Raw genomic sequence first — 25,236 nt, forward strand, 5'->3', positions numbered from 1 at the left:
TCTAAATGCTCCAGCAATAACTCAACACTATGAATTCTTGATTGCAAAATTCCACTGATGCATGAAATGGAAGTATGCACAATCCTTTTTTTTTTAAGCTCAATCCAGATTATTATTATTAGTAGTATTATGTGACACCTCCAGGGAGTCCAAGGACTCATCGAGGAAGAGCAACTACTCTACAACTCTGTCTCCACCACTCAATCAACTAACTGCAACTTCACCACGGCATTTACTGCCCACCACCACCACCACTAGATTGTTACTCATTTTTTTAGTCATTACATTTCAAAATCTATTAATCATAACATCCATTGTTGTTCTCAGATACTTTAAGTGTGCTGTAATTGCACAACTGATCAATGACTAAAATTGCAGACTGTGCTAGCATCTCATTGGAATTTCATTAACTCTAGGATTCTGCTCCATGAATACAGGAATTCACAACAGAGGATACCAGTGTTGCTCATAACCTCCAACAATTATCACAGTATGTGTAGGATTATTCAACGTTTTGATTCTACATGAATATTTTTTTCATGTAGAATCAAAACCTTTGCACTTCCACATTTTTCATGTGGAAGTGCAAAGCAAACACAAAATGGTACATTCAATCAGAAATATTCTGTAACTTTGTCATATTGTCAAAAGAGAGGAAAGTGCACTTTTTTCTTTTTTTTTAAACTATCAATTACATCAGAGCTGTCCAACCTTAGGTAATCCGAGGGCTGCATTAAGGCCACATCACAATGCGTATGTAGTAATTTGGTAACCAGCAGTGATACAACCTCGATAGCTGAATAAACGAACAACACTAATTGCACATCAATCGTGTGCTCACATTCCCCATGAGGGCCCGGAGCATGTGCATTGGAACAGTCCCAGCTTTATGGGAAGGCTCACTGATTTACTTTTCCATATCTTGTCCATTGCCTGTAGGTTTACTTTAGCTTTTGTTATTATTATTATTATTATGTGACACCTCCAGGGAGTCCAAAGACTCATCAAGAGAGGGCACCTATTCTACAACTCTGTCTCCACCACTCAATTCACTAACTACAACTAACCAGCTACACCAATGCCATCTAACACCCACCACCACCACTAGTTTTTACACACAATCACAAACATCCATGCCCATGGCAGGATTCAAACCTGCAGCCTTTTGGCTAGAGATATACTAACCACTCGGCCAACCAGGCTGGCATCTTATCATATTATCCAAGATATTATTTTCTTCTTGCAATCTAACTCGCGCATCATGTTGCTCCCTACTTATGCAAAGTTTCTAGCCTCTTCTAGCTCTTGTTTATTGACCTTTAATTGCTTTTTCATCCTCTTCTCTCTGAAAATCATTATTTTTGTTTTATTGATGTTAATTATCAGCCCATTTCTCTTCTTCACTTAACGCCATCATTGTTCTTTCTAGTCCCTCTTCATCTTCTTCAATAATGACTATATTATCTGCAAATTGCAAGTTGTTTATCTTAAGTACCTTGAAATGAAATTACCCTTACATTATCCTTTGACATCCACTCTTCTTTCTAACTGCAGGATAAAGATGCTTAGAGCTATTGGGTCTCCTTGTCTCATGCCTCATGTTGTTCAGAACTCTTCTTCTTCTTCTTCGCGTTATTCCCGCTTCCCATGCAGGGTCCGCGTGTTACTTAGATGCGACTACTTGTTAGTACTACTCCCAACCGACCCGTCGCCTGGTCTGCCGCTGGGGGGGGGGATATATTTTTGACTGTAGAGGTGTATGTTCACAGGGCCGGTTTGCCTGTTTGCGGGATGAAAAACGCCAGCTAAACTGGCGGAAAAAAACCCTACTGACCGCGCCCAAGACCGGCTAACTTGGCTATGCCTGAGGAAGATCCTCAAATTCCTCACGTCTACAACGGGAATCGAACTTGGGACACTCCTTCCCCAGTCATATGGTTGCGAAGCGCAAAGCTACTAGGCTAACCGTGCGGTCATGTTGTTCAGAACAATCTTCCTATTTCTCCAAGTTTCTCACAGCAACCTCTGCATGATAGCTTCACCAACAGATAAGTATAAATCACTATGAAAAGTAATCAGTGTCTTAAAAGAGGAAGAAGCAGTCAACTATGCTATGTGTTGTGAATGTCCATCTATATATGCATTAGTTAGTTATATATTATTTATTATTATTATTACCTCAAGACCTCATGGAGTCAAAGACTCATCTGGGATGTCCTCTTATCACATACAGCTCATCATACCATGTCTTAAACACACTCAAACTCCTTGCAGAGACACCACACTCTCAGGCAAGGTTCCAATCATTTACAACTCTGCACGAAAAAAAACCTGCCTCTCACTCCTCAACTCATATATTAAATTCATTTATATATATATTATATAAAAAAAATATATATATATATTATATAAAAAATATTAAAAATATATATATATATTAAATTTATTGCAAGAAATGGTGCAACCAGATTTCTAATGCAACACACATAAATTTTTCTGATATAATTATTAGAAAATGGAAAAGTCAATAAACAAGAGCTAATCTTACCTTCACATCTTCTGCCTTGCATATTGTACACTTGGCTAGAACAAAGCTCTTAGTAACACCTGCACGGAATGGGAGGTTTGCTGCATATCTGAGGGCATCAATTATGTTTGTCTCAGTGGAACCAACAGTAAGACTAGAGAATGCAGAGTCAACTGCTCTGATGTTGCCAAATATTTGTCCATCGATGGTATGGATGTGTGCGCCTGAATGTACGTTATCACCACCAAATCCAACAACTGCATAACGAATCTTGCGATATCCTTTTTGCTTAAAGCTATCCTCTATACCTTGTGCTAGTTTGCTCAACATTTTCCTAATGCCTTTGTTGCACTCCTGTTCCTCTACAATGAATACAATGTCAGCAGAATTAACAGAGTCCTCTTTGGTAAATTTGATGGCATCTCCAACCTTCATCACAGTTTCATCATGCATCTCACAGTGTACTGAAATAAAAACATTAGAAATTCACAGTTTAAAACTAGATATAAAAATACTAAGAGCAGTTCAGTTTTGATATACATATATTATTATTATCATCATTATCATAAAATTCCTGACAAATACTCTCAAAGAATATATAGGATATATGATTATGTTGACATTATTAGTAGCTATAGCTACTAAGGCAAAATTTCTGACCACTATTAAGAATGTAGTTGATATTTTCCATGCTCCTGCAACTTTCACAGTTTTTTGTCTTTTTGTTATGGATTTTCATATCAGATTTGCTCAAGCAGTTATTTGTTTTAGTTAAAGAGTCCTGCAGACTTGACTCGATGTGTTTAAGTATAACATCATCTGCATAAGTTTAGAATGAATATTTTCAATTTTAATATCAGATTTAATTCCACTTACCATCATAATGTTACCATATAGTTGACAGTTGACAATAGTGGAGAGAGAATTGCTGTTTATACCCAATTTTACATTCTATCCCCCACCCCCCCGTTAGCAAAATTTTTACATGGAAAATTTTGAAAACAAACTACTTACACAGCTATATACAAGCCAAGCACAAGTGTGGTTACACTATGTAGATGATGTGTTTGCCATCTGTATGAGGAATGAGTTCAAGTGTGAAAGAAGAGATTAGGAGACTAGAAAGAATCAATATGCAGCACTCTCATGGTCTGCACTCTTAGCCTACTCAAGCAATGCATTCCATGCTCCAACAGTTCTCTATGCAAAAACCTACCTCTCACCCACTATATCTACTTCTTTTAGAAACTTCCAGGAAATGGCCTGAAAATCTCTCTCTGGAATCAGTTTGGTAAATACCTCTCAACAGTTTAAATGTCTTAATTGTATTACCCCTTCGTCTTCTATCTGGAAGACTGAGTACAAGCTCAGTCTATCCTGACAACCAATGTTCTGAAGGCCATATCATTTTTGCTATCTGCCCCTGTATCCTCTCCAAAGTCATTTCATCCTCTTTAAATCATGCTGGCCATATCTGAACATAGTAATCAAGAAGCTGAAATACTGGTTTGGTCCAGTATGTTATCCTACAGCCAGGCTGCAGAAAAACCATTTTAAATCATTGTATGAGGAACAGCAGGGTTTGAAGAGGGTACTGGAATGGGTAATGAGGAAGAAAGGAATGGCTCAAGGAAGGCATGGAAAAGTCACATTTAAAAAGCGATACCAATGAAACTTGTTATAGTTTCAGAAATTATAGATCCAGAAATTAACTATTATGTTTGTAAATGAATGTGAAAAGTATCAGAAATAAGGGGAACAAAATTGTTGCACTGACTGAGTTTTCAACCAAAACTGTTGGAACAAGCAAGATATGGTTGGATGAGGATGACATCCTCACAGAAATAGTAAAAAAAGAAAGTAGAAAAGAAGTGGAAAAGATCAGTGCTGCTTGCATGATATTCAAGAATTATCTAGTTGAAAGATTTCTAAATGTATTTCAAGGATCAGCAGGTTAAATAAGGTGCATGTGAAATGGATGGATGCGGAAATTAAGCATGCAATACAGAGCAAGAAGGTTTAATGGAGTAATAATACTCATAAGATGAGTAGTAATAATCAGTTCCATGAGGAGTACAAAGAACAAGCAAAGAGGGTGACTCAGTTGGTAACGGTAGTAAAGGTGCAGTATGGGCAGCAGTTAGGTAATAAAAAAAATTAAGAAAAACTCTAGGGAGTGTCTTTTGATGTGCAGCAAGCAGAAAAGAATGACTATAACAGGATGATATTAGTTGAAGAAAATAGTGAAAGGATAACTGCTGTGTAGAATGTAGTTGAGATATGAAATGAGCAGTTCAAAAAGATATTCATCCTTGTGAATGTATCATCATGCAGAGTTTGAGAACAATGGAAGGAGAGGAGGAAAGACTATGAATAAGACAAGAGGTATGTTGGGAATTTAGCAAACTTGATGATCTATCACCAGGTGTCTTGAGGGAATGTGCCAGGGAGTTCACATCTGCCTTGGGATGCTTGTTTAAGTCTTATAGTGGGTCAAGTTTGTCAGTCAGTTAGTGAGAACCAGAATCGAGTTGACAAGAGTAGCATTCGCTTTGATGGGCAGCACAGATTTGCTGGAGAAAGGTCATATTTTATTTATCTGCTTACTTATTACAATAAGTTTGACAGGTACATTGGATCAGTCACCTTATTGTAATTGGACAAGCAGATGAATACACTGAGATTTTACAAAGGCTTTTGATAGATTACCACATGATAAATTAATAGTTAAACTAGAATTAGATTAGTGGCATTGCATTGGATATTTATTTATTTATTTATCATATGGCTTGCATTGGATATTCACTGTCTGATAGGTATCAAACAGTGAATGTGTGAAATGTGTGTGGGGGGGGCAATATCCCAGAAGAAGATAATCACTAGTGGTGTGCCTTAAGGGTCTGTTTAAGGGCCATTACATTTTAATCTGTACATAAATGATATTGGGGAAGGTTTGAATGGGGATATTCGGTTGTTTGCAGATGATGCAAAATTGGGAAAACTATGAAAAATCGAGCAGATGTTGTAGCTTTACAAGAGGACTTGAATAGACTGAGTGAACAGGCACATGAGTGGGGATGCCAGTTCGATGTTGCAAAGTGTAAGGTTTTAAAATTTGGAAAACAAAGATGGTACACTTGGTGGAGATATATTGGAGAAGGTGGAGGAAATAAGGGATCTGGATGTTGATGGATAGGAATCTAAAATGTGGAACATTTCTAAAATTGTGAGGACAACACAATGAATTCTGGCAATGATGCAGAGGACACTGATTAGACTGCTATATACACAGATTTGTTCACTTGGTTTTGAAGAGTATTGGAAAGGATCCAGAGGCGAGTGACTAAGGTGGTTTCTAGTCTTTGGAATGTCAAATATAAAGAATGGTTGAGAAGATGCAATTTAGAGTCTAGTGGATAGGAGGAGATGTATTAAGCTTCTTATGAAATGAATGTTGAAGGCATTTTTCATAGAATTTTGAGAGATGGGAAAACAAGAGGCCATTGCTGGCAGTATAAGGATTGTGTGAGCAAAGGAGTGAGATGAGGTTTTGCATTTAATGTGGCAGATGATTGGGATTGAAATTTCAGAGTGTGGTGTCTGCAGAAAAAGTGAATGGATTTAAAGCAAAGTATGTTGACCTGTGCATATGACTGGGAGACCTCCCATGATGAGTCTGACTCCATGGAAGTCTGGGGATAATAATAATAAAACCATATACCCTTAAAAAAGTCAAAATGTTGGGTCTCAGCATGTTGTCTGACAACCCAAGAACATCATTTGTATTATATGCTGGAAGAAATGGAGAAAAAAAGTGTAAACCAGTCTATGCTCTGTGATCTGACAAGGTATTGTAATAAATTTGAGCTTCCAGTAATGAAAGTAGTGGTACTACACTGGATGTTGAAACTCCTTTATCACCAAGGCTTAGCCTTTGCATTTAAGCAAGAGGTGAATTCCACATATCAATACATGCCTACATTAATTAATTCCTAGACAGATTCTTCTGGTCATGGGTTAATGCCTACTGGCTGCAGATATATTCAGTTGCTGACAACCCCAAAAACATGAAAGTAAACCAAGTTTTTTTTTTTTTTTTTGCTACATTGTGGTGGCATGAACATTATTTACATTAGCTTTTTAGAATCTACTGTTGTTTAGTCTTCCTTTGCTGCATTCCTAGGTTATCTTAAGTAATCTTAAGCAAAAAAAAGAATGTTTTCTTCCACACAAGGAAGCAATTACATGCCTTCACAGCAACTGATCCAGTTAATAAAAAAATATTAAAATATTTATTTTTAACAGCTGACTACCAGAAACCTTGATCAATAGATATCACACATTGTGCTTGTTCAGGTCACTTCAACCATCCAATAAGCTAGGTGGTGGACTCTCATCAAGTGATGGAAATTATCTATTGTCTAAAGACTTTTACAAACATTCATGTCAGTATGGGATTTGAGCTCACAGTCTATCAAAAACAAAAGGAATACTCCCATCTTCAGATAGGCTTTAGATCAGGATCAGCATAATCTATATGCTTTATTAATATAATTCTTCTTGATTTATGCTAACACGTGTAGCATAACCCACACTTCACTGTGCTGGTATTTGAAACCAAATCTGAAGGAACAGAGCAGTTAATCATTATTCCCAAAGTGTCATATGTCTGTATATTACATGGATTTTTCCAAGCCAGTTTGTCTTTTGAGGAATAAAAAACCCTCCACCTCCATATGACACTGGCTAACTCACCATTTGATTTGATTGAAAAGACATGATAAAGGTTTCTCACATTATACACAGGATTTGAACGAGGTCTTTCGACCCAAAAGACTTGTCAAAATCAAATGAGCTACAGAGGTTCATTAATATAGTTAAAGTGGATGAATTTGTTATACTTGAACTACACTATGATTTCCATAAAAGAATTGTATTAATTACGCTACCGGCCAAGACGTCTATAGACGTCAAGGTTATCATGGATGCAAAGTGCTTATTAAAATTGTAACACCATTGATATTACATTGAAATATATGCTGGATACGAAGCATATGAGGATTCATATTTGATCCATAATGGCTGGTAAGATGGTTAAATGAATTCTGTGTATCCATATTACATATATACTGAGCTGAATTTCATTCATAGTCTATTATTATATAGTACAATAAACATTAAACATTTTATGTAAACTATTGATGCAGTTTTTATCAGAAAAGAGAGAATTTCATGGTTTATAATTTTATCAACCATAAATTTTTATCAGAAAAGAGAGAATTTCATGACTAGTTTATAATTTTACCAACCATAGCCTGGGATGATACTTACAGCAAGAGCTGGGCATCTTCAAAGGTATTCCAACTTCTTTGCACTCTTGGACATAAGCTGCAGCAGATGTGCAAACAGCTGTGTTGTACATGCTCTCATGTACTAATGAAAGATCATTAATGCACATACGCTCATAAGGTTCATGTGAAACCTAAAAACAAACTATTATTAGACTTATAATCATTAACAGGAGTTATTAAAAAAAGTCGTCTGAAATAAAATATAAAAGATTTAAAATGTATCTATACAAGCCTGCCAAACTGAACAACATTTTCTTTTGACTCCTAATTCCAAATCCATTCGAATGCAATCTATCATTCATATACAAGTACTCCTATCCAAACACCCACAAATTGCATGCTATTGATCCTGCACTAATCATAGCTTTATTTTCTCACCTCACCTCTATGGCCATGGCAGCAGATTCTGTCTTCACTCTCTCATTCCTCCTTTTTCCTTGTATAACAACTCCATAGCTTTTCATGTATAACATTTTCCCTGACAGATTATTTGTGCCTGCCAAAAAAATTTCTTTCTCCATCTTAACAGGCTTACTGTCATCCTTAATCTTCCAATATTTAGACTTAGGAGCTTTTGCACTCATAATTGGATTTAATAAAATGAATATAACACACAGAAATAATTAAACAAAAGTTTAATAGTTCCTACGTTGCATCTCTGTCACAGAAACATCTTCAAGAAAAAACAATATTAAAATTGTAATAAAACACACAAAACAATAAGTGGAAAAAGAAGAATAGAAGCTTAAGTCCTAGAATGCTGTGTGGGGAGCCGAAGAATTATCATCATCATCATCATCAAATTCCTGACATGTACCCTCAAGGGGTGTACAGGATATGATAGTACTACATGAAAAATTTACATCATTACTAACTTCCTATCTACAAATTTGCTCCAAATCAATCTGTTACCTATCAAGACTCCAACATTATCAGATCTTATTTCTATCTTCTAAGGCACTTTTTACTGTATCAATCCACCAATATCTTGGTCTTCCTCTAGGTCATTTTCCTGCCGACCTGGCAAAGAACACCTGTTTTGCTAATCTTTCTTCTCTCATTCTGTTTAAGTGACCATACCACCTGAGATTAGCTCTGCTAACACATTCTGGATGCTAATAATGTCAAGTTCTTTCCTGATATTCTTGTTTTTAATATGATAATGCCATCTGTTCACACCCCTAATCTTTCTCAGGACTCTCATATCTGCAGTCTCTGGTCTTTGGTCAAGTGTTTTACTTCTGATCCAGCTCTCAGATTCATAAGTTAAAATAGTTTCAATACTGTCTTGTATACAGCTAATTTAGTGTTTTGACTAATGTCTGTCTATTTCCATATTTAATTTACCATTTTCACTAAAAATCGTGCCTAAGTAGCTGAAATGTTTTACTCTTGTTCTCCATTCACAATGTAGTTGATATTTTCGATGCTTCAGCCTATTTTCATTGTCTTTGTCTTGTTATTGCTAACTTTCATACCATATCTATTACAACATTTATTCAATTTAGTCAGGGAATCTTGCAGACGTGATGGATTTATTTACAAGTATAAAATCATCTGCATAAATCAAATAGCTGAGATTAACATCTCCAATTTTGATATCAGGTTTAATACCACTTTCCTTCATAATGTGATCCATGTAAATAATAAACAACTAAGGGGATAATGTATGTCCTTGTCTGACACCAGATTTAACATCAAATTATCTTCCTATACTTCCTTCAATTCTAACTGCTGACTGTAAGTCAAATAAAGACTAAGTATTGCTTGATATAATGCCCCACTGACACTATACAACTGTAGCGTTTGGAATAGCTTTTATCTTGGCACCTTGTCTTTTCCAGATCTACAAAACTTAAATACAGATCTTTGTTATATTCCAATAATATCTCAACTATTGGTCATAAAGTGAAAATCTGATCCTGGCCTCTATCTGGCCTGAATCCAGTTTGTTCTTCACCAAGCTTCTCTTTCCACAAACCTTCTCAACCATTTCTCAAGTATATTTGCATAAATCTTACCAGGAACAATTAGTAGAGAAATACCTCTGTAATTCTCACATTCAGTTTTATTTCCTTTTTTATATAAATGGGTACTACGAGAGCTCTACTCCAATAATCTGGAATTTGTCCCTCTGTCCAGGCCTTCTGAATTATGCAGAACAGCCACTGTAAGACTTTTATACCTCCATACTTGAGCATTTCTGGTCAGATTTGTTAACTGTATCGTCTACTCCAGCTGCCTTTCCACATTTCAGACTTCTGATGGCTTTTTCAGCTTCAAGTATGGATATGTATTCCTGATTGAATGCCTGGTCAGTGTGTTTTACCACTATGCTGTCACTGATTGTTTCATTTAGCAATTTCTCGAAGTAGTTGCTCAATACTTCAAGGATATCTTCTTCTCCAGTTTTCATGTTACCTTTGTCATCTCTAATTCCTTTTATAACACTCTTTCCTCCATTTCTGAACAACCTCCAGAATATCTTGCCACCTTCTCGATATTTCTTACCAAAGTCTTCCCATGACTTTTGTTTAGCTAGGTTTACACAGTGTTTAACTTTCTTACATTTGTCTCTTTATTCTCTAAAAGCACAAGCTGACATATTTGCCAGGAACTTTTGATATGCTTTCTTCTTTTCTTTCACTGCCTCTTTAACTTCCTGTGTCCACCATGGAGTTTTGATTTTTGTATCCTTGCAGACAACCTCACCAAATGCCTCTCTGGCTGTGGTGAGGTTGTCTGCAACTGGCTGAATCAATCAATGTTTTCTTCAGGGCTTGCCACTGAATCTCCAAAGGTTTGGTTCCTGTTCTCAAACGCTTTCATTTTTCTTCAAGAATGTTTGTGTAATTTAGTCTACATTTACATCTGTGAGCTGCTCAATTTTTATTTGCTTTAAAACTTTCTTATATGTTCTTGTTTTCAATATGAAATTCAATTTTATCCTGCTCAAGACTAAATGGTGATCACTTCCAATTTCAAATCCTCTGTATACTCTAGTATCCTGCACCAGAGAGAAAACATCACTATCAACAATAACATAGTGAATGATACTTTTCTTATTACTTGCCTCTTCTCTCCATGAGAATTTGTGCACATTTTTATGTTGGAACATTGAGTCAGTAATAACCAGTCCATGTCCTGAGCAGATATCTAACAGGTATTTGCCATCATTATTAGCTTTGCTCTTTTCTCCAAATTTTCCGAAATTATTTTTGTATGTCTGGGAATCATTTCCTACTCTGCTATTTAGATCACCAACAAGGACCAATTTTTCATTGTGTCAGTTGCTTTCTCTAAAGCCTCAAAACATTCTTCCACTTCTACCTTAGTAGAACCTTCTGTGGGACCACAGGCCCAAATAAGTCTCATTGTCTAGTTCCCCATTCTAATATTTGCTACATCACTCTACTTGATATTGTCTGCCATTCAAGAAGATTAGCATTGTATTTAGTGTTGAATACTATAGCTTTTCTTTCTTTTCATTGCTTGAATATAATATTTTGTATTTATTGCTCAGAAAGATATCACCAGTTTTTGTCTTTTTTGTTTCAGTTACCCATGGTGATGTCGAGTTGGGGTGTGTTTCAGGATTTGTTCCAGTAGCTAACTTTTTGCTGTTTGCCCTGGTTCCCTGGATTTCTCTCCAAAAAATGGGAGCTCCCAAAAAATGGGAGCCTTGTTTAATGGGGTGACAACCCAGCCAGCATGAAATTCTGTCATGTTGTACCATCATTTTATATTGTGGTTTAAGCCAATAAGAATACAATTTGGTCAGCTAAATCCCAAATTGCCAGCCCATCCTCATTGTTCAGTATCCAGGTAACAGAGTGCACTATGACAAGGTGAGGATTGGACATTAGGTCAGAAGCTCTGGTCAGTTCTCTACATTCCTTTAAAGACTATCTAGAGGTCTCCTCTCAATTATATCTAGAGGTCTCCTCTCAATTATACAGCTTTGACCCTTAAGCACTCCTAATTAAACACCCTAAGAATTAATGTTTCTCAATGTTGAGAAGTTTAACACAACCATATTTATTTATATTAGGTTGGTTTTTTAATCTGCTGCAATTCTTAAAAAAAAACGTCAAGTTCTTATTTGCTGCAGTGAAGCACAGCAGGTTTTTTTTTTTTTTTTGCATCTCAGCAAGTACAAAATTGAAAGACTTTTTTGATTATGTTTTTTTTTTATACATAAATCCACTGCAAGTCTCTTGGATTATAACAAACTAAAGAAAAAATCTGTGAAAACAAGTAGCAGCATGGAAAGTATCAGTTGCATTCTCTATGGAGAGGTGATTCAACATTTCAGCTACAGTATTTAAGCACAGTTTTTATAGAATTAGCCACAGAATAACAAAGCAAATACTGTAGGGAACCAGATGAAAAAACTGATACCCAAACTCTAAATTAATGGCATAACAGTGTTCAAACCAGTTTTAACCCATGGATTTGAAATTTTATAAACAGATTAGAAATAAGTCAACAAATTTCCAATAAATTCTTAACTTTCTATCATCATTATCAACAACCATGGGTCCTATGCCCATAGGTGTCCGATGCCATCTTGATATTATTCTTCCATTGCATTCTATTTTGTGCAAGATGACTCAGTTTGTGTAGAGAGTTTCCACCATTTGACAGTGTCATCGCCCCATTCTCTGTTTGGTCTTCCTTTTTTGTTCTTTCCATCAATCATCCCAAACAGCAGCATTTTTATTTTCCTCTCATCATTCATTCTACACACATGGCCAAAGAGATGTAGTTTCCTTTTGATTATTTTCTGGATCAGGTTTTCTTTTGGTTGTATTCATCTGTAGATTTCCTCATTGTTCACTTTCTGGATGCAGCTTATTCTCAAGATCTTTCTATAGCACTTCCTCTCAAATGCTAATATCCTCCTTTCAGATTCTCTCAGGAGTATCCAGGCCTCACATCCATAGAGCATACTGCTGAAGATACAGGTTTCTACAATGCGCAGTTTAGTTTGCATCTTTATAGCTCGGCTCTTCCATATTTTGTCCATGGCTTTTAAAATAGTTGTTGCTCTGGCTATTCTAATTTTTATCTCTTTTTTGGGGTTCAAGTCATGTGTCATGTTCCACATTTTCCAGTTGAAATCTGTCTATCATAACTTTGTTCAGTAACTCCTGTTGTCCAAATATCATTGTTTTAGTTTTTACAAAATTGACATTTAGTCCATATCTTTTTCCTTCTGTGTATAGTGTTTGCAATGTCTGTTCCGGCCTTGCTGCGTCTTCTTCAATCAGGATGATGTCATCTGCAAAGCAGAGGTAGTTTACTCTCATGCCATTTATTGAAATGCCTCCACCCTCTTCTTTAATCTTATCTAGTGTTCTTCCCAGATGTGTGATTTTCTATGATTTCCAATAAATCAAAGAAAATTAGGAATGTGAACAGATAGCATCAATGGGAGAATTCTATTAATAATGAAAATATCAGAAAGGAACTTCACATCATTGTCATTTGTTATGAGTGAGCAGAGCTTATCTAAGATAATTGTAAACAAAATGGGAGAGGAAATATTAGTAAAACAGGTGTTTGATGTGAGGATGGTTAGAAAAATATTGGATATGTTACATGGATGGTGTGTTTGCCATCTGGTCAGACTCAGAAGCATCTCTCTCAAACATCAACTGCACCATGAAAAAAGAAAAAGACAGAAAATTAGCCTTCTTGGACATCCTCCATCCCTACCCCATCTGGAATACTTACTACATAAAACAAGATTCAGACCAACATCACCCATCTCAAAAAATAGGCATCTTCAAATCTTTATGCCAATAGGGCACACGCTATCTGCTCCAATTCTGAGGATCTCCAACGAAAACTGAGCACCATACAATGCAACATACTACAGAACTTCTTCACCTGAAGGAAGTATAAATAGATCCTGGGCACTTACAAGCCTAATCCTGAATTTGTCTGGTAAGTCCCTATCCCATACATCACAGACATCTTGAAAACAACTGCAAAGATCCTGAAAAGATACAGCTTAGTCCCTACATTTTTACCTTTATGGCCTTGCTCAGTATGGACTGGACACAGATCACAATATCCTCAGGTCCAATACTCACCTTTTACATTGGTGCCAATTTAGTTCAGCAGTTATTTAAACAGAGTACTGAAGCACTGATACACTGCGCACACTTAAATCAGAATAACTGTCTATCCATTGCCAAGCTTGGGAGAGACTTGTCCTCATAAATGGCAAACAAAGGTTGCATCCCTCCTCATTTTAATATAATGCTATGTCATTCACTAATTTTATTTATCTAACTTTATTTCAAAATTATTTTTAGTTTTATCTTTAATTGCAATCTCATTTTATTTTGTAACATCTATAGTGGCACTTCAGTACTTGGCTTAGCACTGTAAATAAAATTAATGTTCTTTGTTCTAGTTTTACCTTGTGATTATGCTGATGCACTGATGATAGCCCATTAATTTTTGGTTAAAATACTTACAATAATAAAAAGTATTATTCTTTATTCTTGTGAATATGTCTATCTAATAATTGTTACTATGTCACAAAGGCCATTAAAAACTAACAAACACTATCTTCAACCATGCCTTGTCCTCCCTGTACAATGGAGTTTAAAAAAAATTGATTTTATTATGCTACTGAATGGAAGTAACTTACAAATAGGATATATGCAATAACCATTTTGCAAGTTATTCTTCTGTTAATATATATATATTATATTTATCCCATGCAAGAGAGATACAAGAACCTACAGCATGTCAGTGCACGAAGTGCAGATATGGATTGAGAACAAAGAAACCTATTGAAATTGTTGGGACACAAGCATTATGAGGAAGGCTGTTTCAGAGGACAAGGAAGATGGAATTAATGAGGAAGAGGAGAAGTAGGTTCAATGTATTTGCAGTTGTACTGAAAAGAGATGTTGGGCAGCTGTTGCTCCTTTTTTTTTAACAGATCCAATAGCAAGTTGAGGAATGATGTTTGCCAATTAAAGTGACCTGTAGAATAGAAACAAAGCTGAAACACTGCGTCTGCAAGACAGATGTTGAAAGGTGTGTGTGTGTGTGTGTGTGAGGGAAAAGTCATCTATGAGCCAAATTGCCCTTCTCTGGAGAACATCAAGAATTTTAGGAGCACCACCCCAAATGTGTGAACAGTATTCTAAGGATGAGCAGATTTGGGATTTATATATGGTTAGTAGCTGGGTGAGTGTATGTTTCAAAATTTTGATATACTTTTCACTCATTTTTTTAAATTAATCTCACTTATGAAAGGTCAGAATCCTCCAGCACATTTTAGTGCTGTGATTGAGTTAGACAAAGGGTTAGATAATCCAAGAAATTTGCCTCAAGCATGAGACTTTTTCAAGCTTCTTTAGACATCCAGTAAGCAAAATGGGAGTTTCCATACTATTTATTTATTCTTATGGCAAAAGGAATAAAAAGCAGCTACAGGTCAATGTCCATTCTAGAAAGCCAATCCAGGGCCTTATCCGTCACCTCGTGGAATTGGTGCCTTGGGCAGTCATTCACAATATGAATAATTGTCTGGGCCACAGGAGAACAGTCACAATAAGGGTGGTCTGACAGTCTCCATCTAGACAGTAGGTAGGCACATCTGCCCTGGTTAGTTCTGATCCTGTTGATAAATGACCAAATCTTCCTAGGAAGAGCAAAACCAGGCTGCAGAGCACAGGGATCTTCAACCAGGAAGCCATTTGTTGGAAGATTGCTGGACCAGTGTTCTCTCCACATGTCAGGTGTTGATGGTAAGGCAGCTGAAGAGAGTTCGTCCATGGACCAGAAAGGGTTTCTTGATTTTAGACGAAGACTAGGTAGATTTATGCGAGTATGGTGCAGAGGCAAGAGTGGGTTGCTCATTACTTTATTAAATTCTTTAATCAAGGATTGTCTTCTCCATATATTTGGTCGAGTAATGTTAGATAGGACAGGCAGCCAGGGGAGAGAGGTGCTTCTCAGTGTCCCGCTAATTGTGCATGGTAGAGTTTAGCTGGGTGTCTATAATGTTAGTATGCACACTTCTTTTCCAGATGGGGGAGCACAGTATTCTGCTGCAGAGAATGCAACAGCTAGTGCAGACGATCTTAGGACTTCTGCACCACAACTCCAGGTTGTTCCAGCAAGCCTTGAAATGATATTATTTCTTGTTTTAATTTTGGTGGACAGGTTGGTGATGTACCTTTATATGCTAGGCTTCTGTCCAGGCTCACTCCATGGTATTTCGAGTGAGGTTCATGTTCTACCATTGTTGCCACAGAAAGAGAGGTTGAGGTGTCAATTTGCCTCTGTGTTGTTCAGGTGGAATACTGTGGAGACAGTTTTTGTTGGATTTGGTTTCAGATACCACTGCTTGAAGTACTCTTCCAGGATGTTCAGGTCTATGTTCAAGGTTGATAAAGGAGGTAGATTGGTGTAGGATCGCTAGGTCATCGGCATACATATATTTGCTTGAGCTGGTATGTGCTAAGTCAGACACGTAGATGTTAAAGAGTAAAGGGGCTAACATAGGAGTCCTATGGGAGACTGTTGTGGAAGAATCTGGGCCTGCTCTTTTTTTCCACCAATATGGACCCAGATCTTTCTGTTGGAGAGAATGGATTCAAAAAGCTGGAAAGGTTTTTTGCACCTTATAATATTGTCTAGCTTTAGGAGGAGGCCCCTGATCCAGACTGTGTCATAAGCTGATGTTAGGTCAATGAAAGTGACTCTGGATTTAAGTTTCTTCTGGAAGCCTGCTTCAATGTGTTGTCAGGGCAAGGACCTGGTCATAGCAACTTCTTCCCGGCCTGAAGCCAGCTTGCTCTTTCGATGAGTGGTGAAATTCTTTTACGGAGAATTCTTTCAAAAAGCTTAAAGGTGGAGCAAAGCAACAGGAGACAGGTCGTAGATTTTTGACATCATTTGGATCTTTCCCTGGTTTGGGCACGGCAGTTATTTTGGCTTCCTGCCACAGATTTGGTAGATTTCCAGTTGTTATAATTTTTAAGAAAAGGGTGGGCAGCCATGTTTGACTTCGTTGGCTGAGATGTTTTAGAAACTCGGGAGGATACCATCCACTCTTGCAGCCTTGTCATTCTTGGTGAGTTTTAATGCTTCTAGTACCTCTTCTCAAGATACTGGGTGTACAAGTTCAGGGCCCATCTTCAGATTTTTTCTGATGGAAGATTGCACAATCATTTTTCTGATAGAGTTGGGATGTATCTTGTAGGTTTCAGTAAATGATTAGCCATTTGATCAGGAGTTAATTCAGATAACTCCATGAAATTGATCAGGAATTTACTCAGAAGTGACAGTTTTTCCAGCTAGATTTGGTCGAGTGTTGCTATGAGCCCCTTAGTAACAGTTGAGTCTTCAGTTTCTTCATATTTTGCTAAAAGTTCCTCAGTTTCCCTGCTCCAGCATGGGATGTATTGTTTTCTGTAGCCTCTAGGAATAGAGGTTTTGGCTGCAGTTTTGATTAGTTTAACAAATCTGGGATAGCAATTAGGGGTGGGTGGTATTGCTGTAATGATTTGCTCAATTTGTTTCTCAAATTGGCTGTTAGGGAATCTGTTGAGGATGGTTCTGGTTATTGGCAGAGGGTGGTCTTCAGAGTCTTTAGAGATTATGCACAGATCTGGGATGTAGGTTCTACTCCATCTGGCTGAGTGAAGAGTGCCTTCCTGCTTGGCATCATAGATCAAATACAGGTTATATGTATCCATCCAATTAACTAATTAACTAGATTATTACCATCTTGATTGTAAGAGGAATAGCCCCACATGGTGTGATGAGAGTTGAAACCACCAACATAGATAGCAGGGTGAGGTGGTGGCCAGTTCATCTGATCAGGTCATGACTGTAATGGTGGTTTGTAGACATTGTAGATTGTGGTATTTTGAATTTTAATACCTACTATAATAATTTTAATACCCATACTATGAAAATCATCTGCCTTCTAGAGTCATTCACAAACATCCATGCCATGGATGACTAACCAAATGGACAGCATCTCTGCTCTTAAACACACAGGTGGTGGATTTAAATTCTATTGTGGTACAAATATTTGTGAATGTTTTTAGATTAGTTAATCAATCACATATGACATCATTGGTCACTGTATGGTCACTCCTGTACTCCATAGGGTGTTGGGAGTGAAGCCTTCTGTTAGAAGAAATGGTAGGGTTGCAAATGCCCTTTCCGTACAAAGTTAGTAGGGCAATCACAAACATCCATGCCTATGGCAGGAGTCAAATCTGCAGCCTTTTGAGCAGACCACTCAGCCAATCAGGCTGACAATGTTTTTAGGTGGTAAATAATATTTGTTGAAATTATCATCCCCACCACCACCCTGCACACTGCAGTGACTTGAAAAAAAAGTTGTATATTGAAAATTTATTATTATTATTTTTTTTTCACTTGGTTAGAATATAATAAATTTAGTTTAATCCTTTATCCAAGTGTGAGCAAACAAAGTTTGCGCCTGAAAGTATCTTCAGGACTGGGGGTAAGGTGGTACAACACCAGGACAACTCCTTGCAAAGGTGGAGCAAGCTACCAACACTCCTGTCTCAGTATCTCTCTTAATGCAAAACACATCTCCTTGCAGATATGTCTAATGTTATGCATTAAGGGAAGGGCCACTACCCAGACTAGTTTCGACCTTTATTGAGGTCTCTTCAGTGGGAACCAGGCCCAAGTGGAGATACCAGCCAGAAGCATTAGCAGGTCATCTCTACCTATAGGAGTTGCCAATTGGTGTGCTACCTTTTTAATAAATTACTCTGGATTTAGAGAAAGATGTTGAAAGTTTATTTTTCACTTGGTTAGAATATAATAAATTTAGTTTAATCCTTTATCCAAGTGTGAGCAAACAAAGTTTGCACCTGAAAGTATCTTCAGGACTGGGGAATCCTGAAGATACTTTCAGGCGCAAACTTTGTTTGCTCACACTTGGATAAAGGATTAAACTAAAAGTTGTATATTTGATTGGTAGAGCAGGATTTCTAAATTATTTAACACTTAGCATCATTACATTACCTTTTAAAAACAACAGTTATGTACATTTATCATGCATCTTAAATTTCAGTTAAGAATAAATAGTCAATAATAAAAATATTGCCAAAGTGGGATATTATGATGACTTAGTTGATAAAACTGATAACATTTAATTGTGTTTTGTTCATTTTAAAAAGCAGAGCATGTTAAAGTGGATTACACGTGTTCTGGTTTCTTCTACATGTAGCAAGTCAATTAATTGCAATCAATTAAGGCTTAAACACTCTTTAATGCTTTTTTGTTAACTGATACCAATGTAATTTTATTTATAAAAAATATTGTAATTAGTCAAATGGAGTTAAAGTACTGAGAAAGGTCACTAACCTGTGAGAGACACAGCCTGAAATTTTCATTCTTGTACAGCTCCCTGCACGTTTCTTTCACCCTATAATCATTAGATGCAACAGAAGCCATGTTACCATGACTATGACACTTCCCTGTTCCAACTTCCCAACTATTTGCAAAAGATTCAATACTATCAGCAATCTTCCTGTCGGGTGTCATCATATCCAGATGAGGCTCATAATCATAAATGCCTAAGAGACCAGCAGTCTTGCCAAAATAGAAACCAGACATTTTCACAGTGCAGACATCATGGATAAAATTAAAGAAGATGTCAATTTCTTTATCATTGTGTATGTGAACTACTGGGCCTTCCCGTTTAATAGTAGTTTGGTTAATCTTCTGTGGTAGTTCAACTTTCATGTCATCAATGGTAACTTTGTAATCTGAGCTTACTTCAATCTTTTTACCATCACTTAGAATTGTCATAGATTTTCTGACAACTTGCTGCCCATCACTGGCATAATTGACTACTGCAGTAAATGTGCCATCCACAAAATCACGAGCTAAGAGATAGCTACATTCTCCAGCAAAATCAAAGAAAAATTTATCAAATGTCATGTAGTGTTGATTACCAGCAATCACTGCATGAGCTGTTAGAAAACAAAAAGTGGAATATTATTATCTTGAGGCATTTAATCAGATCAGATCATAAATTAAATCAGGCAAACTGCCTGATTTAATTTAGAAATCAGGCAGTTTATACTGCCTGATTTCTAAATTAAATAACAAATGAAATAAACTAAAAATATTGCAATGGTCTATATTATTGTTATTATCATCTTTGGTGAGTCAAAGACTCATCGCGAGAGGTCCCTCTGTCACACACACACACACACACACACACACACACACACACACACACACACACACACACACCTTAAATATGTTCATATTCTCTGCAGATACAACACTCTACAGCAATGCATTCCAATCATTCACAACTCTCCATATTGATTTGTTACTTGCAGAACTATAATCAGCATTTTTTGTTCTTTCTCATGCTCACTTGCCTGAGTAATCCTCCAACAGATCTAGTTTTCCTTACTTTGCACCTCCAATTTGACTCCATTCAGTAGCATTTTTTCCAGACTCCAAACACGTAGTCCATTCAAGTGCAAACCATCACTCTTATATGATTCTTTCATCCATCAAACTCACTCCACACATCCACAAACTGCACATCATTCTTCCTGCACAACCCATACAATGACTCATTTTCAATCATGGTCCTCCTTCTCAACTCACCTCTATCATACTGTGGCAACAGACTCCCTTCACTATCTTTACCCTCTTAAATTCTATTTTGCTGCATTCAGTACTGGAACTCTTTCATGCCCTTCTTCATGCCATACTTGTCTTCTTTGAAATCATATGTATCTGCCTTTCAATGATCAATTCTTTCACTTTATCTTTCTGTATCATATTAGCCCCATTAACATTGTTAATGGGGCTAATATCTTACCTTTGCATCTGGAAACACAGTTTCATCATACTTTGGTCAAGCATTCCCCTTATTACGTAATCACCATACTGATTTCTCTTTTCACTCTCTCTTTCTCATTTAGTCTCACTTATTCCTTTCTCTTCCCTTGCACCTCTTTTTTTTTTCTTCTCAGTTGTACCACTTACCAGACATTTGTAGTCTTTCATATGCATGCTTTATCTTGTGATAGATTCATATAAGTGTGCTCTCTCACTAAAACTAACTCTTCATTCCTCACATCATACATGCCATCATTCTTAATCTATCTCATTCCTATCCTCCATCACTCACATCATTTCTGCACTTTTTCTCTATCTACCACTTCACTCAATCTCCTTAGACTTTGCTTACATTTCTGGCATTCACTCTCAAACACTTCCTGCACATTTGCTCACCACTCTCATTTTCAAACCAAAATCCACTCACTCTTAGTAAAGGATGCATGTCACACACACTACTGCACAAAGTCTCTCCAGTTAAACTTTTTAAACTTTGCCACACTATGAAACATTCAGTACACAAAACTTAACACATTTAATTGAAAGTACATATAAACCATATCTAATACAATTATGAGCAATACCACTAAACATGCATCTTAATTTTCATAACACTAATCAAGAGCTTCTTAGGTGCACAACCACTCTTACACCTTGTGTGATTTCAGGACCTGAGGACCTACATTCAGCAAATGATGCTAAATGTATTCCATGTGTTAAGACTTAAGTGCTAGGAAAAACTCATGTTAGAAGCTAAATATTTTTTATCCTAAGAATACTACTTAAGGAAGTGCTATTGTTATTCTTAATGCCAATGAATACAATTTAAAAAAAAAAAAAAAGATATCAATCTCAGAGACTGCTTCCTCCACGCACAGACATTATATCAGAATCCTACTAAATCTCAAATCAAAAATTTAAATTAAAAAAAACCCTTCAGTTCTCCCCCCCCCATGATACAGATGTGCTATAAATGAGCAAAACAGCAAGCTCTTTTATCCCTCTCACTGGTCATACCACATCTGATATAAAAAACTCTGCTAATTTTAAAACTTCTATTGAGAATTTAATGTTAAATAATATCACCTCACTATTCACATTCCCTTCAATGATACTTTATCATTTATAAAAAAAAAAAAAGTTTTTCCTCCTGATATTAAAGATATGTTTTCCTTTGCTATTCATTCTAGATATTTCTCTTGGAAGAAAAAAATTTAATAACAGAAGGTACCTCTGTGGGTTCCCCCCCCCCCCAACGCCCTTGACAATTTTTTAATGGAATATTTTGAAAAACAAGCTGTTGACTCAGTCCACATGTGGTATACCAGCTCGTGTCATACGTGAAGCGGCTAAAGAATTGTCAGTGCCCTTGACCATTTTGTTTAATTTAAGCCTCAGGACTGGGTCAGTCCCAAGGGGGTGGAAAGAGGGGAAAATAGTTCCACTGCACAAAGGTGGTTCCAAGGCTGCTGTTGAAAATTACCAGCCAATCAGCATAACAGGAATCATTATCAAGGTCTTGGAGAAAATAGTCAAGAGGAAAATACAAGATTGGATAGAAGAAAATGGGATACTGTATCGGGGACAGCACGGTTTTGTGAAGGGTAGGTCATGCCTCAGTAACTTGCTCACGTATTATAACACAGTGACAGCTGAACTGGATAAGGGTAATGGGTTTACAGTGATTCTATTGGACCTTGCTAAGGCCTTTGACAGGATACCACATGGAATTCTAATCAGTAAATTGCAGCTGGGTATGGACATAGGGTTGGTGAGATGGATAGGAGGGTGGTTGACAGAGAGATATCAGAGAGTGGTTTACTCAGGAGTAGAGTCCACAAGATGGCCTGTGACTAGTGCTGTGCCACAAGGATCTGTTCTTGGACCACTGCTGTTTAATTTGTTCATAAATGATATAGGAAAGGATCTGAGAGGAACAGTTCATTTGTTTGCGGATGATGCGAAGTTGGGTAGGGCAATAGTGAATGCAGATGACGTCAAAATTTTGCAGGATGATTTGGATAGATTGGAGGTCTGGGCTAAGGAGAATGGATGTCAATTTAATGTGGCAAAATGTAAGGTTATGCATTTTGGGGTGAAAAGATTGGCGGCAGTTTACTGCATTGGTGGAACCGTGCTCCAGGAAATTGATGAGGCACGAGATTTAGGAGTGTTGGTGGATAAGGAATTGAAATTTAGGGGACACATTGCAAAAGTGGCCAAATCAGCTCATCAAATCACTTGGTTGCTGAAGAATACGTTGACATGCAGAGACAAGCAGGTTATTGTTCCTCTGTATCGAGCCTTGATAAGACCCCATCTCGACTACTGTGCTCAGATTTGGTCACCTAGGTTTCTTCTTGATCGGGAGGAGGTGGAGAGGATCCAGAGGCGAGTGACCAAGATGGTAGCAGGTCTGTGGAATGAACCTTATGAGAACAGGTTGAGGATTTGTGGGTTGCAAAAATTGGTTGATAGGCGGAGGAGGGGAGATATGATTGAGACATTCAAATTACTGAAGGGTTTCTATAAAATTAATTCAGAGGATATTTTTGAGAACAGGGCTGGTTGTGGGAGGACTAGGGGACATCCATGGAAACTGGGCAAAAGTGTGGTTAGTAAAGGTGTTAGAGCTGGGTTCTTTACTTTTAGAGTAGTGAATGAGTGGAATGTGCTCCCTGAGTCTGTGGTGGATGCTGTGACAGTGAATGAGTTTAAGGCGAGATATGATAGATACTGTATGAATATCGAATAGTTATGATGAATATGATTTGGGGCCTCCCTCGATGAGTCTAATGACTCCCTGGAGTTGCCCGTAATAATAGTAATAGTAATATATATACAGGGTGTTCGGGATAAATTTGACAGTTTCGTAAGGAAAAAGAAAATCTTCTTTGTATCTATTAAATTTAATGAATTGACAAAAAAACATTACAGGCAGAGTTAATTACAATACTATCAACAAGATTTACTCAAAATAACCACCATTAGCATCGATCACAGCTTCAATTCTGCTTCGGAACCTCGAACAAGCTGATGCTACAGTCTCCCTGGGAAGGGCCGCAAAAACTGTTTTAATTTTATCCATTAACTGGGCTTTTGTATTACTGGAAGTGCGATTGGTGTCTTTTTCAACTGCGCCCCATACAAAATAATCCACGGGGTTAAGGTCTGGGGAGTTTGGAGGCCAAACATTTGGACTGGTGAAGTCGTAGAAATTTTCAGACAACCATTTTTGACTTTTCCCAGAGGTGTGGCAAGGGGCCGAATCCTGCTGCCATACATATGGCCTACCATTGGCTACCCTTGTTATCCAGGGCTTGACTACAGTTAGCAACTCCACGAACAAAGCCCGAATTCCAATGCCAGGGTTCTTCAACACCTGTTCCTGCAGATTTGCGAGGAATTCTGCTGTACGAACGCAATCAGATCGTCTGCTAGGGATCTTTCTTCTTGCTACATCCTCGTAGTCACCATTGCAAGTCTCTAGTTCATGCCTGATTGTTTTTACTGTATTCAGGGAGCATTGGGCAGCAGTCGTAATATCCTTATTTTGATGGCGGGCACGAATCATCATGATACAAGTTATTCTCTTCCATGATTCAGGTGGGTTCCAGCTATCCATCCTTTCTGACATCTTGTATATGAATGAAGAAGGGTCCAAACTTTTAAATGAAGAGAAGTGTGTGTTAATACATGTAACTTACGGAAAAATATAATTAATTATAAATATGTCAAATTTATCCCGAACACCCTGTATATAGGAATCCACAGATTCCTAATAGTATCACATGAGTAGCCAGATAGTGGCAAAACAGAATTCTGCCACTCTGTAATCTCTGGTCATTTCTTTCTTACTTCATTTAGTGAGCCATTCTCTTTGTGCATATTCAATGATAAGATGAGATACTCATCACGAAATATTAGTAGTTTATTGTAAATGCTTTATTTTCCTTCCATTAGTAGTAATAATCAGATAAATTCAATATTACTAATTATTTTCAAATATGATTATCTTTCAGCTGTTGATATTACTTCGCTGATCAACAAATGCTCTCTCAGAGGAATTTCCTCTCAGACCTTGAACTGTATTGTTGATATATATTATGTTAAACATCACATTTTGTGGTGTCCTGCTTTGTAACCCTTCCTCTGTGTAACCAGGATACCAGCCAACTGTCCATCCCCATCCTGCTCAATTTTAACAGCAGTCTGTCATGTGGTGCTCTACCAGATGCTTCAGCAAAATCCAGAAAACTCATTATATAAGCATACAGTGATTTTTTTTTTTCTGAATGAGATATATGGTGATATCCAATTCAGTTCTACAGCCTTATTAACATCAAGTTACTTAAAATTCTAAATAAACACTTCATATTCATGAACTGTTAGTATTCTTTTCTTCTTCTTCCTCTTTATCATTGCTACTCACTGTTGCTCCTAATCCTCTTCCACTAACAAAAG

At 37.1% G+C, this 25,236-nt stretch overlaps 1 protein-coding gene across 1 annotated transcript in view; it reads right to left on the minus strand.

Annotated features, from left to right (window-relative positions):
- Apoltp (Apolipoprotein lipid transfer particle) overlaps positions 1–25,236 on the minus strand; it is a 175,295-nt gene that overhangs the window by 19,280 nt on the left and 130,779 nt on the right. Inside the window, exons 28-30 of the mRNA XM_090401346.1 lie at positions 19,270–19,880; positions 7,859–8,009; positions 2,549–2,991 (exon numbers count right to left, since the gene is read on the minus strand). Of these exons, the coding sequence (XP_090257472.1) occupies positions 2,549–2,991; positions 7,859–8,009; positions 19,270–19,880 (1,205 nt within the window). The remainder of the gene's footprint in view (positions 1–2,548; positions 2,992–7,858; positions 8,010–19,269; positions 19,881–25,236) is intronic.

The sequence above is a fragment of the Typopeltis vanoorti genome, chromosome 12 (assembly GCF_054136105.1).
Source record: "Typopeltis vanoorti isolate ZY-2024b chromosome 12, IOZ_Tvanoo_1.0, whole genome shotgun sequence".
NCBI lineage: Eukaryota > Metazoa > Arthropoda > Arachnida > Uropygi > Thelyphonidae > Typopeltis > Typopeltis vanoorti.